Source organism: Phacochoerus africanus, chromosome 5, assembly GCF_016906955.1.
Source record: "Phacochoerus africanus isolate WHEZ1 chromosome 5, ROS_Pafr_v1, whole genome shotgun sequence".
In the NCBI taxonomy this organism is placed as follows: Eukaryota; Metazoa; Chordata; class Mammalia; order Artiodactyla; family Suidae; genus Phacochoerus; species Phacochoerus africanus.
Window position 1 is genome coordinate 49,325,802 of NC_062548.1, and position 13,705 is coordinate 49,339,506.

Below are 13,705 nucleotides of genomic sequence, written 5' to 3' on the forward strand. Positions count from 1 at the left end.
TTTTCCACATTGCCAACATCATCTTACATTCCCACCAGCAATGGATGAGGGCTCCAATTTCTCTACATCCTTGCCAACACTTGTTATCATCTGTCTCTTTTATCACAGCCATGATGAGTGCAGCATGGCATTTCATTGTGGTATTTTATTGGCATGTCCCTAATTACAGCGATGTTAAACATTTTTCCATGTGCTTCTTGGCCATTTGCAAGTCCATTTGTCTTTTATTGTTGAGCCTAATTTATTTCCTTTTATAGCGTGGATACTAGACCCTTGGGATATATGATTTGTATATTTTCTCCCATCATGCAGATTATCTTTTCTCTTTCTTCATAGTGCCCTTTGCAGCACAAAAGTGTTTTGTTTTTTTTAATCTTGGTGAAGTCCAATTTATCTATTTTTTCCTTTGGTTGCTTGTGCTTTTGGTGTCACATCTAATAAATCATTGCCTAGACATGGTCACAAAGATTTACACCTATGTTTCCTTTGTGAGTTTTATAGTTTTAGCTCCTACATTTAGGTCTGTGAACCCTCTTGTGTTAATTTTTGTACATACTATGAAGTAAAGTTCCAAGTGCATGCTTTTGCATATGGATATCTAGTTATCCCAATACCATTTGCCCAGAAGACTGTTCTTTTCCCATTAAATTATCTCGTCATCCTTGTTGAATATCAACTGACCATAAAGGCAAGGATTTATCTCCTGATCCTCTATTTTTTTCCCATGGTCCATACATCTAGACTTATGCCAATATCACACTATCTTGATAACTGTAGATTTGCAGTAAGTGTTCAAATCAGAGATCTGAGTCCCCCGAATTTGTTCCTCTTTATCAAGATTGTTTCGGCTAGTCTCAGTCTCTTGAATTTTCATATGAATTTTAAGACCATTTTCTCAATTTCTTCCCCCCAAAAGGCAGCTAGGATTTTGATAGGGATTCCACTGAATCTGTATATTTATATACAGACCCATTATTGATCAAGTGATTAACCAACACCCCCAAAGTGTGTTGCCCTGCTCTTCTGTAGTATCCAAGGGGGCAGCTTAAATACCAACGGAATGGCTTTTCAATCAAATCTTGTTTATCAAAAAAATTCTATATTTTTCATATTTTCTATAGACTGGTTGGCTCTCTACCATTTTTTCTTTATGATTGACTCTGAGGGTTTTTTTTGATGTTTAATTTTTTTTAAATTCAAGTATAGTTGATTTACAATGCTGTGCCAATTTCTGCGGTACAGCATAGTGATGCAGTCGCACATATATACACATTCTTTTTCTCATGCTCTCTTCCAGCATGTTCTATCCCAAGAGATTGGATGGAGTTCCCTGTGTTGTAGAGTAGAACCTCTTTGCTTATCCATTCTAAATCTCTAGTGCATCGTATGAATGCTAGGCGGTGGGTCCAGGTTCAGGCAAAGGACTGTCCAGGCCACGAAGATCCCAATGGGGTGGATGAGAAATAGGGAGCTCCTATGCTAAGCCATCTGTGGCTTTCTTTCTCTTGTCCCCATCTTTCAGAGTAGAGTGATGCTGATAAGTGATGAGGAAGTGCGCAGGCTCCTCAGGGGAAGGCCAGTGGTCCTCAGACCTGCTGGCACAGGCACTGGCTGTGCCTAAGGGGCCCCGGGGACTTCACCAACCACCACAAAAACTACAAAGATGCCTCTGTTGTTTCCATTTTATTTCCTACCAGTTAAGGGAGGAACTTAAAAGTTGAACAGAATTTGGTCCATTTTAAGCTTGTTTCCCCCACATTTCCCTTAAATCTTTGGCATCTATGACATGTATTTGCTGGCAACAAATTGCAAACAACAAACAATAGCAAAGTGTTAAAGGAAAATTGATAGGAATGTAGGGAGTAAGCCTGACAACTTTCTCTTTCACAGATTTAAATATCACTGTAGGTCAGGATTTTTATTGGATACATGAAATGCTGCTGAGAAAAGTAAAAGTAATTGGTGCTTTCTAGCCTCTGCAAAGAGCACTGTGAACCCCTGGGGCGCACCTGTAGAAGCAACCTTCACCTCCTTTTTCAACCCACCTTGGCCTCAGTGAGGGATGCTGAGAGATGTTACCGAAAAACTCTGACATTATCCACCCAACCAGTCCTCATCATAACAGCTCCAAAGCTGAAGGGCAGTGCCTTATCTCCTGTCATCCACAAAGGAGGCAATAGCACTCATTGTTTTATGATGGCAAAAAAAAAAAAAAATTGTTTAAGGAAAAAACCCAAATACCCAATGACAAGGGGTTGATTACATAAATTTTAGATTGTTTATTTAACAGTCTATTATGGCAATATTAAAAATGATAATGCCTATGTGTATTTATTGTTGCATGGAAACATTGGACATATAGTGTTAAACAGAAATTGCAAGTTATAAAAATAGGATTTCTAAGCAGATCTCATTCAGTAAAAATCAAACATGTCTCTCTCTCTGGCTACATCCTCATAGAGAAAAGTCTGAAGTGTTATACATTAAAGTATAACAACATTGTGAGTGGCTGACAGCGTTTTGGATAATTTCAATTTTGTTTCAGTTCACTTATCTACATTTCTTGACTGTCAATAAAATTGTAGGAGCGGTTATAAGAAGACGGCCTGGACAAGTAGCCTATGAAACCCAGGAGCCAGGGCTGGGAGGATGTGAGCTCTGAGTTAAGGGGAGTGGAGTTCCTTGGTGACATAGCAGTTAAAGATCTGGTGTTGTTACCACTGTGGCTCAGGTCACTGCTGTGACATGGGTTCGATCCCCAACCGGAGAACTTCCCCATGCCCCAGGCACAGCCACAAAAAAGAGAGAGAGAAAACTACTCACTTATCCAGCAAGTTCTCCCTTGGTATCCGAACCTTGTCGAATCTCAGAATCCCATTATCCACACCATGGAGACCTAGAGAGAGCAGACCAGAAATGGCGCTCAGTGAGCAAAGAAGTGCTTTAGAAATACTGTCTCTGCCGCTTCCAGGGTCTGTCACCACTAAAACACAAAGCCCTTTCCTTCACTTCCAGAACTGCCCATGCTTTCTTCTTTGGAGATGGAGTTGCCATTTGCTTGTTTCCTTGAAGAGCTGGGCCTGTTTCTCCAGCCCCTTCCTCTCTAATGAGAACAGAGGAGAAAACACTGGACCTTTTGTGCAGCCCACCTCCTCTGGGGCTCAGGTAGGGTGTCTGGTGGGGACACAGCTGCCTGCCTAAGCAGTTGCTAGGACCAGAAAAGAGAGAATTCTAGGCGACTGAAAAAAAGTCAGACTGAATGTTCCTGAGAAGAAGAAAAGCCAGTTACACCCCCTCAGTGATGCAGAACTTAAATTCCTCCTCCCTCCTGGTGCTTCTTCCCCATCACACGAGTGGATTTGTGGCAGCCTAAAAGACACTGGAAAAGAGCCAGAGGGTGGATGGGCAGGGCAACCAACTCCTGGGAAGTTTCTTGAAATCTGCCAGACCCATTTCCTAATGACACCTGTCAGTCTGAGATCTACATTTTGTCCCTGTCACACTTAGGGAGACAATTGGGGAGAAAAGGTCTTTATTGAGTCCAGGTCTTTATTTAGAACATCACCCCCTTGACAAGGACACAGTTGTACTCATGAGCTGACAAGGAAGCCAGTGCAGACATTCTGGGTTTGCCAGTATCTTGAATGTCTGGCGCCATTTGACCCCTCTGCTCTCAAGAGCACTTGACATGTCAGGTGTTTTCAAGGGCCCTGGGCCTCAGTTATCTTGGAGGATGCAGTTAACATCACTCGAAAACCCACCTGCAGCGCATTCCTGCAGGCAGGCAGTGGTCAATGTCCCTCTGGGGCTAGGGTGAGTCTCTCCCCCTCCATCAAAGGATCATCTGCTCCCCCTTCTCTCCTGCTCTTTCCTCTCTCCTTTTCCCCTTCTCCCCCCACCTGCTTTTTTGGCTTCACTTAGTCCTGACTGCAGATGGACAGTGGGGCCCGTAGGCATGGCCTGCTCTCACCCAGTGTTCTGGGTTGATCTGTGTGCCCCCTGTCCCCCGCAATTCCTATACTGACCCCTAGAACTTACGAATGTGGCCTTATTTAGAGATAGAGATTTTATAGAGGTAATCAAGTTAAAATGAAAGCATTCATGAGCCCTCATCCAGATGACCCATGTCCTTATAAAAAAGAGGAAACTGGACACAGACAAGCACACAGGAAGAATGCCGACAGCTCCCTACAAGCCAGGAGAGTGGCCTGGAAGAGATCCTTCCCTCCCAGCCATCGGAAGGAAACAACCCCACTGATCTCATACTCGTAGCCTCCAGAACTGTGAGATAATGCATTTCTGTTGCTTAAACCACTCAGTCTAAGTATGACAGCCCTAGCAAACTAGTCCATGGTGTCATCCCTTACGACCCATTGAAGCTGATGGCTCTGGGCCATGAAAGGGAGAGCCTCAACCTGCCCTCTGAGGGCCCACAAGTCCAAGAAGAAGAGAGGAGATGAAAGAGCCCAGGGCAGAGCTGCCTCACTGCTAGGAAATAGCAGAGGCTGGAGAAATGAGACCTGTGCATGTTCACGAATGGCGATCTGCAAACTTCTCTCACTGTTGTGCAGAGAAGACTCTAATCAGGTTGCAAAATTGCCTTCACTGCTTTGCTGAGTTAGGTTAGACTGGGGTTGTATGGGATGGGGATCAGGCAGGAAATGCAAGTGAGGATGGGAGAGGGGTCACCTGAGGACGAACCTTCTTTATACATCATATCAATAGCCATCACTCCTGGATGCAAGCTTCCATTTTCATCACGGACAGGAACGATGAAACAGTGGGGCCCTGAGGAAGATGGGGAGAGATACTCAATAATGCTCCTTGCTAAAGATCTGATCAAAGCTTTACTCGCTTCTCGGGACAGTGTACGATTATGGTGATCCCGAAATTCATTTTGTTCTATGACTGGGCACTGCCCACAATAGTGTATAATGTCAAATGTGATGATACCTCATCATGTATATTTAGTAGGAGACAAAGTTAGTGCTGAATTATTCACAAGACAAAGTGGGTTTTCAGTGTAAAGTACTCACAGGAGACTAGTACTAGTAAAGGGAACTATCCTAGGTTTCTGGGTTGTTGACAAACCGTGAGATCTTCCATTTAGGATGAGCTGGGCAAAGACTGCGGCATAATTCCCATACATTGAATTTCCAATGTACATCTTCTCGGCATTTTCACACGGTGTGTCTATTACAAACTCCTGCACAGAAACAGCAAAGCAACAATTTTCTTTCTTATGGCTCATTTCAACTCCTGGGCTGAGTGCAATGAACACTGTGAAACAGATCCACCTCATGTAGCTCCACCCACTCAGGGGTGATTTCACAGCAAAGTCACCTAGTTCAGCCCCCTGAGCTCAACACTCATTTGTCCCCACTGCCATGCGCACAGTTCACCTCTGCCTCAGCTCCAGAAATGACTGGAAAGTAAAGAGCTTTGTCAATTAATTATCCAGTCAGGAAAATAAGTTGCCGTTTTTCATTGGATGAAAGGTGTTCATTCATTTCTTCCCAGTCTCTCTTCTTTGTAATGTTGGGCTGGTATGGGTACTGTTTGCCTGAACCTGTGGCTTTAATGCGTAGTTTTCCTTCAATGAGTTGCTTTCTCTCTAGACTTCTCCAGAGGTTTTTACCTTTAAATAATCTAGCACCAAGATCCCTAAAAACCCTGGTGATATATATTCAGCTCTGCACATGCCCTTTGCCCCTAAACACTCCACCCTCGAGGTTTGCCAGAAAGGACAGGTCATCCAGTGATCTGGGGCCCCTAGGTGGATGAGTCCATGTCTATGTATTTCATTTTGTCTACTGGGCATTGCCCCTTCTGAACCAATCACTTGGTTCCTCATGGCCTCCACTGTTTCCTGGGCTTCGAACATCCCTGCCTCTAAGGTATAGGTCTATTGTTTAAACAGCAATTTACTAACCATAGATTAAATGTGTACACCTGCAAGCTAGACTAACAGGCAACCACGACCTGTTTCTGCCAATGCCTAGAATCTCAGCCCAGACAATTTTGACTTTTATATTAAAAAAAAATACCTCAGAATTCCCATCGTGGAGCAGCGGAAGCAAATCCAACTAGGAACCATGAAGTCGCGGGTTTGATCCCTAGTGTCCCTCAGTGGGTTAAGGATCTGGCATTGCCATGAGCTGGGGCATAGGTCATAGACATAGCTCGGGTTCTGTGTTGCTGTGGCGGCAGCATAGGCCAGCAGCTGTAGCTCCAATTCAACACTTAGCCTGGGAACCTCCATATGCCGTGGGTGCAGCCCTTAGAAAAAAAAAAAAAGCAAAAGAAAGAAATACCTCATCTAAGCCTTGGAAAGACTGTTTCAGAACCTGCCTCTCGATTTTCCTGATCAGCAAATACAATAACAAAAGGTTCCCCCAGAAGCTCATGAGTGTAAGCCCTTAAACCAAAAAGCCCTTTTTTCCATTTAATTATTTTTAATTTACTTATTTGCTTATTAAGCCCTTTTTTAAAAATTTACTTATTTTTTTGTTTTATTAAAGCATAGTTAATTTACAAGGCTCTGATAATTTCTGCTGTTCAACCAAGTGACCCAGTCATACATACACGCGTATCCATTCCCTCTCATATTCTTTTTCCCTATTGATTATCACAGAATACTTGGTAGAGTTCTCTGTGCTGTACTGCAGGTCCCTGTTGGCCAATCTTTCCATATACCTCAGTTTACATACGCTAATCCCAAACCCCAGCCTTTATAAACAATTGTCAACCTTATAAGAGAAAGAATTTTTTTTTTTTGTCTTTTTGCCTTTTCTAGGGCTGCTTCCCGCAGCATATGGAGGTTCCCAGGCTAGGGGTCTAATCGGAGCTAAAGCCGTCAGCCTACACCAGAGCCACAGCAATGCAGGATCTGAGCCGTGTCTGCGAACTACACCACAGCTCACAGCAACGCCGGATCCTCAACCCACTGAGCAAGGCCAGGGATGGAACTTGCAACCTCATGGTTCCTAGTCGGATTCATTAACCACTGTGCCACAATGGGAACTCCTAAGAGAAAGAATCTTAAAACGGGCCATCCAGCTTATCTACATAATATGACCAAGGACTCCAGCTCAAAACAATCTGAAATGAGCACTGGTCAGGAAGAAGCAGTGGGGGGGCGGGGGATGCAGAGATTTTTGTTTTCAATCTCTGCTCAAAACTCTGCCTTCCTCGTCTTCCTCTCTGGGAGCCAGAATAGGATCACCATGGAAATGTCCCTCTTCGCTCCTTGGTTTTCCCTCATTCTGCTCACCACTCAGGATGCCCTTCAACCCCTTGTTAAGGAGAGACAGACCACAGCTGCCAGCTCTGGATATTGCGTACCTGGGTTGGCTCAAAGAGTCCGATGGGAGTGGGGGGATGACAAAACAGCAGCACTGCAAATTTATTTGAAGCTGGCAATATCAAAGATGCTGCCGAACCAAACCAACAAGCTATTGATCAGCTCAAATTTCAGATTTTTAAGTATATAGATGGCACTTTCCCTCCGGCCAAGACATACAGCTCTGGAGCCCAAGGAAACATTTTCTGATACATGTGTGCTCAGGGAAACTTTTAACATCAGCACGGGCTTTTCAGAAACATAAAGCGACACACTGATTGTTTTGAAGAGAAGCCTCTGGAGGCTGCCCTTGTCTTATCAGGCCAACCAGGGCTTCCACAGAAAGGAGTTATTTGGAGGCTGGGTGCAGGAACAAACAACAGCAAACAACAAAAGCCACAAGGCGAGGAGTGGCTAACACCGAGGGTGAGAAGGGAGGCAGCAGAGAAATGCTGGGAGCCTGGCAGAGGAGATCTGGTGGGCGGGAAGGGACAGAGGCCATCCGTCCCCATCAGCATCCGCTCTGGGAAAGGAGATTGGTCACTGCTGGCAACAAATACTTGATTTGGCACTACTGTATCCGCCAAAACGCCAGCATGAAAGCTGTCTCTAAATAATGTGCACCATGTGTGTCGGTTCCCATGATCATTAGCTATTGAAGGCTGACAAAATGGTCAGTTCTATAAGCCCCAGAAGGGGTGGCTTTGGCCAGAGAGCATTTTGCCTCATTTGTTTTTGTGATTTCGCATAAAGGGCAAAAATAAAACTCCATCTTCCCTCGAAACTCTCCATAGCACTCCTCAATCCGCCATCCAAAAATAAAAATAAGACAAGCAGCCCACAGGAATGAATAACCAGAAAGCACAGACTGAAACAGTCTGGGAGGGAGAGAGGACTCATTTGATAGGCTCTAATGTTTACAAAGGGAAATGAAGGGGAAAGTACAGAAACTGATGAGGGAGAAATCTATTCCCTGCTAAGAGAACCATCCAGCTTGAGCTCATGGAGGGTCTGCCCCTTCCCTCATTCCCACAGGAGGCAGTGCATTCAGTGGAGTCCTCTCATCATTACAGTTGCAACTTTGCAAGTTCCCTGCAGAAAGTGGCAGCTGCTGAAGCACACCAGGTAGCTCCATCACTGATGCTGTTTGGGGAAAATGGGATCGATACAGGAAAATGATTTTTGTGGGGGGGTGGGGACACAATGATTGTAAGAAGAAACAAATACATAAGAATTGTGGGTGGGTTTTTTCCCTTTAATGACAGCAAGGTGACCTCAATACCACAGTTTAGGGAGAAAAAACTGCAGCCTAAACCCCAAAGATGTTTGGTCAGCACCCCATCCCTGGAAGGAAAGCTAGGCTGCTGAGGACAGTCCCCCTTGAACCTGAGACTCACTTGCTAACTGCATAGCCATAGAACATCTCCTAACCTCTGTGAGCCTCAGTTTTTCCACCTGTAAAATAGGGACAAGAATATCTTCCACAGAGTTCCCACTGTGGCTCAGTGGGTTAAGAACCCAACATAGTCTTCATGAGGATGTGGGTTTGATCCCCGACCTTGCTCAGTGGGTTAAAGATCCAACATTGCCCCAAGCTGTGATGTAGGTCAAAGATGTGGCTCAGATCTGGTGTCGTTGTGGCTGTGGTGTAGGCCTGCAGCAGCAGCTCGAATTCAACCCCTCACCCAGGAATTTCCATATGCCATAGGTGCAACCCTAAAAAGAAAAAAAAAAATCTTCCTATAATAATCTGGAGTTGCATGCATAGTGCTTCGCCTGGCACCTGGCACACATGTGCTCAATGAGGAGAGACTGGACTTCGTCTTCTGAGGAACCCCAAGATGTTGAGCCAGACTGGCATGGTCAGTCTGGGTTGAAAGAGGCAATTCTGAAAGCAATCTTTGTACTCTCCCCCTTGCTCCTTATCTCTCTTGCTGCCTTACTTACTATCACATCCACAGCATTGTTGTTGGAGAGAGTGTTTGGCACAGGGCCTGGCACAGAGTGGGCATTCAACATGGGGCAGTCCTTATTCTTGTTCTTACTATGATCTTAAACATCACTAGCTGTATAGAGAATTGACAGCAGGGCAGGAGGAAAGGCAAAACATCCTGCAAACAACCCTAACCTGCCACTCTCATTCTAAATGCTGACCCCTTCCAACTAGAATTCATGGGTCAGAAATCCTGCAAACAAAGCTCCAGGTTCTAAAGGACGAACTCAGTAAAAATGAAGAAAAGGCTGAGTCTACACACACACATACACACACACACACACACACACACACACACGCCTAGAGGCACACATATACATGCACATGCATATGGCCACACACACTAAGCCACACACATGCACACGGCTACACCTATATACACAGCCACACCCACATGTACATGGCCACATCCACACATGCATAGGCTTGCACACATATTTACAACACACACTCATTTCTAGAAAAAAAAAAAAACCTGCATGATATATTTACCCTATGTGGCTCTTCAGAATATCCAATCTCAAACAAGAAACTAAAACGGAGAGTGAGGGAGTTCCCGTCGTGGCGCAGTGGTTAATGAATTCGACTAGGAACCATGAGGTTGCAAGTTCGATCCCTGGCCTTGCTCAGTGGGTTAAGGATCCGGCATTGCCATGAGCTGTGGTGTAGGTCGCAGACGCGGCTCAGATCCCACGTTGCTGTGGCCCTGGCATAGGCTGGTGGCTACAGGTCCGATTAGACCCCTAATATGCCGTGGGAGTGGCCCAAGAAATGGCAAAAAGACAAAAAATAAATAAACAAATAAAAAGGAGAGTGAAATAAATAAGTAAATAGTTGCTTTCTTTATTTGGGGGCAAGGAATAAGAGTTACAAAGATGGGGGAGGGATTTACAGGGCAGTGTTTCTTCTGTCACCTGTCTGTGGAGAGAGGTCAATTTAAAGAGTTTGCCAACATTTTTTAATGATTCAGAATGGAAAAGGAAACTATTGGAGTTCATCACATACAATAAAGTCAGATTGTTTAGGGAATTTTTCTTTTGGTTGCCACGTGGGTTGTTGTGCAGGTCACAATACAGACATTGCATCGTGCGAGTGCCCAGGACTTGGTCCCCAGAAGGAAGCCCCAGTGCACACAGAGCACCCTCCTGCCTCACAGTGCGGTAGCACATGCCAGCAGACAGCTCTTCCATCCACTTACCTGCCCCTGTTAGGAAGGACCACAAAATGGCTTAGGTCCTGTTCTCACTGAGTGGTTACAAAGCCTGAAATTAGTGAGAGTGCACAGAGCACTCAGAGCAGTGCCCTTCCCATAGGAAGTGCTGTCTAAGTGTTAGCTGGTATTAGACTCACAAAGGCTGAGCGTACCCCCACCTCCACCAAAGCACTTAGAAATTCTTCTAAACCTGAGCCCCTCCAGCCCAGTGCATACGACAGGGGTGAAGACGGATTCAGAAAGGACAATCCAGAGTTCCCATTGTGGCTCAGCAGGCTAAGAACCTGATTTGTATCCATGAAGAAGCAAGTTTGATCCCTGGCCTCACTCAGTGAGTTAAGAATCCAACGTTGCCATGAGCTGGGGTGTAGGTCACAGACACAGCTCGGATCTGGTGTTGCTGTGGCTTCAGTGTAGGCCGGCAGCTGCAGCTCTGATTCGACCCCTAGCCTGGGCACTAGCCCTAAAAAGACCAAAAAGAAAAAAAAAGAAAGAAGAGTCCATCGTGTATAGGTCTCCTGCTGCCCCGAACCCTGGAAGGCTGGGCAGAAGAATCCTCACCTGTGCCGAGAGGTCAAAGGTGGCTTCTGTCTGGATCCCTCTCACGTTGCTCCCGTGGCCCCTCTCAGTCATTGCAAACATCCCCGTGTATTTCTGCTCCTAGAGTTTGTCAGGTGTCAGAGGGGAATCAGCTAGTCAGATGGTTGCTCTAATCGCAGACCTCTCAGATCATTATTATGTTGGTAAGAGAGGGAGAGGTGAGTTGGAGATAATCAAAAAAATTCACTCTGGTGACAGCTAAGGCGATAACAGTATGACAGACTCTGTGCAGTTTTAAAAAGGAGTCTTAAAATTCTCATTTCAAACAAAGATCTGGCTGAGACTAATTCTCTGTTTTATTATCTGGAAACACACACACACACACCCCTAGCTACTGTGGGTTTTTACGGCTCTCCGTACAAGATATCTGTTGAGGTACATGCCTTACCTGGAGTGGCTGAAGCCATTTAGTCACGTGTGCTGGGCTTCCGAGATTCCTGATGGCACCACCAAATAGCCAATAAATTATTCCACACTGGAAACAAGGACAATACACACCACTGTTAGCAAGAGTTAAGAATTTAATGATGGCAAAACCCACTGGGCAAGCTCCATTCAAGGTACACGGGTCAGCTCATCAAGCTGTAAAGCGCCCTGGGCAGCAAGGCATCCATGGCCTTCCCCTTGTTGCCCATCCAGCCCCAGTTCCTCCGGGCAGACGTGGCTCACAGTTCCCTCTCTTGGAGGGAGAAGGAACATCATTGCTCCATCCTCATGGCTGCCCGCTCACCCCACCAGATGATGCTCTGAATGTTTATTCTGCCTTGTCTGCCCAGGGTCTAGCTTGGTGCCTGGTATGTGCAAGATGTGCAGCAGCGTCTGGGCACTGAGCCTGGGTGCTGACTGCAGGGAAGTGGCAGAAACAGCATCTTCACAGGCACTGTCAGCCCAGCAGCAGCAGCAGAGGTGAGTTGTACCATGAGAAACAGTCTGCAGATGGGCAAGCTCATGGAAGAGGCGAGGCTGCAGAAGGAGCAGGCACTCAGCTCAGGCTGACAGAGGCTGGGCTCAAATCCCAGGTCAGCCACCCACTGGCTGTGGGGCCTTGGGCAATGACACAATGGCACAGCAGCTGCAGTTTCCGCATCTGACAAGGCGGTGAATGATTGTCTCCACTTACTGAGCCCCCTCCCCTGCCCCCTCGCCTTCTATGCACTGAGCTCCACTAACGTGAGCTTGTGGACCCACAGTCACACTGGGAAGAAAATTCCCTGCCCTTCGCTGGGCAGATGGGGACACTGAGGTTCGGGAGAGGAAAGTCACCAGCCCACAGCTGCACCTGAGGAAGTGTGCAGGGTTGCGGTTCAAACCCAAGCTGCCTAATGCCTAACAGCCCTTCATATGGTCACTGTGAGGATTCAGCGAGGGGCCACTTCCAAATGCTTTGGTCAAGAGGAAGAGCAGGAAGAGAAAGAAGGGTGGCCTGAGCAGGGCCTTTGAAGGGAGCAGGGGACTGACTGCGAAGACAGAAGAGCTCAGGTGTACAGACACTTGCTATGCCTGTCGGTCAGCATCTCCCCACACCCAGAAACAGAGTCCCAGTTTCCTTCCTCCTCCCCCAGAATCGGTCCAAGGGGTTCGCAGCTAATGTCCATCTCTACTCCAGCTTCAGGGTGAGCCTGGGACCCAGGACCAGCTGATCTGCATAACACAGTGGCCCCAAAGATGCTTTCAGCTGGACCTGCGATCTGAGTGGGTCCAGTCCAAGTGGCTCCCATGAGTCAGCTCTTGGTAAAGAGAAACTCTCTCCTTAAGCTGGAGGGATGGAGGCCCAGGGTTGCTCTTGCCATCACGAGAGCTGGAGGAGGAAGACAACCCTGGGGGGTCACAGTGAAGAGAAGCCGAGAGACGAGGGAGACAGTCTCCCACCCACACACGCCTGAAGCCAGCCACACCGGATACTTTTTCTTTCTGGAGTCACTCCCATTGGATGAGCCCAAGCAGACACACTGACCCCAAGGAGGACCTCGCAGGGAAGTGGCAGGAACAGCATCTTCACAGCTACCTGTCAGACTGTCATCAGCCTCCGGTGGGGACCAGTCCCTGCCCCGCATGTGTGTGATCACCCTGGTGCCAACTGCCGAAAAAGCCACGTCATCAACTCAAACCACACCACCTGACCAGCTGAAATGCTCTGACCTCACGGCGGATGAATTTCACTCATCACTCTGGACATTTGAAACACTTTGCATCTGGAGAATCATAACGTATCCTCAGAAAGGTGCTCAATGCTCACCACCCAGCTCCACGGAATCACTGGCAATACTGCAGGTCACATTACTAATTCCAGCCCAGGAAAATGGCATCCATCCAAACGGTAAATTTTTTCCCCCCTAACTATCTTGGAAATCAAGTTAAAGAAAAATATTTTTCTAAAACTAAAGCAGGATGAATTTTCCACCCTTAAATCTTTGGCTAATGCGTTCTTTATAATATATTGTTTTTCTAGGTTTTACATTTTTCCTCCTCTTTAGGAAGAGGGGAGGGGAGATGAGTGTTTCATCCACATTTTGAAAGACTCCATTCACTAAATGCTATTAGTGAGAGCCCTGGGCTG

The 13,705-nt window shown here is 46.3% G+C and overlaps 1 protein-coding gene across 1 annotated transcript in view; it reads right to left on the reverse strand.

Moving 5' to 3' along the window:
- The window catches only part of ACOXL (acyl-CoA oxidase like), a 362,457-nt gene that overhangs the window by 283,873 nt on the left and 64,879 nt on the right, over positions 1–13,705 (reverse strand). The window contains 5 exon segments of the mRNA XM_047781208.1: positions 2,824–2,896; positions 4,702–4,788; positions 5,092–5,206; positions 11,110–11,208; positions 11,537–11,623. Coding sequence (XP_047637164.1) covers positions 2,824–2,896; positions 4,702–4,788; positions 5,092–5,206; positions 11,110–11,208; positions 11,537–11,623 — 461 coding nt within the window.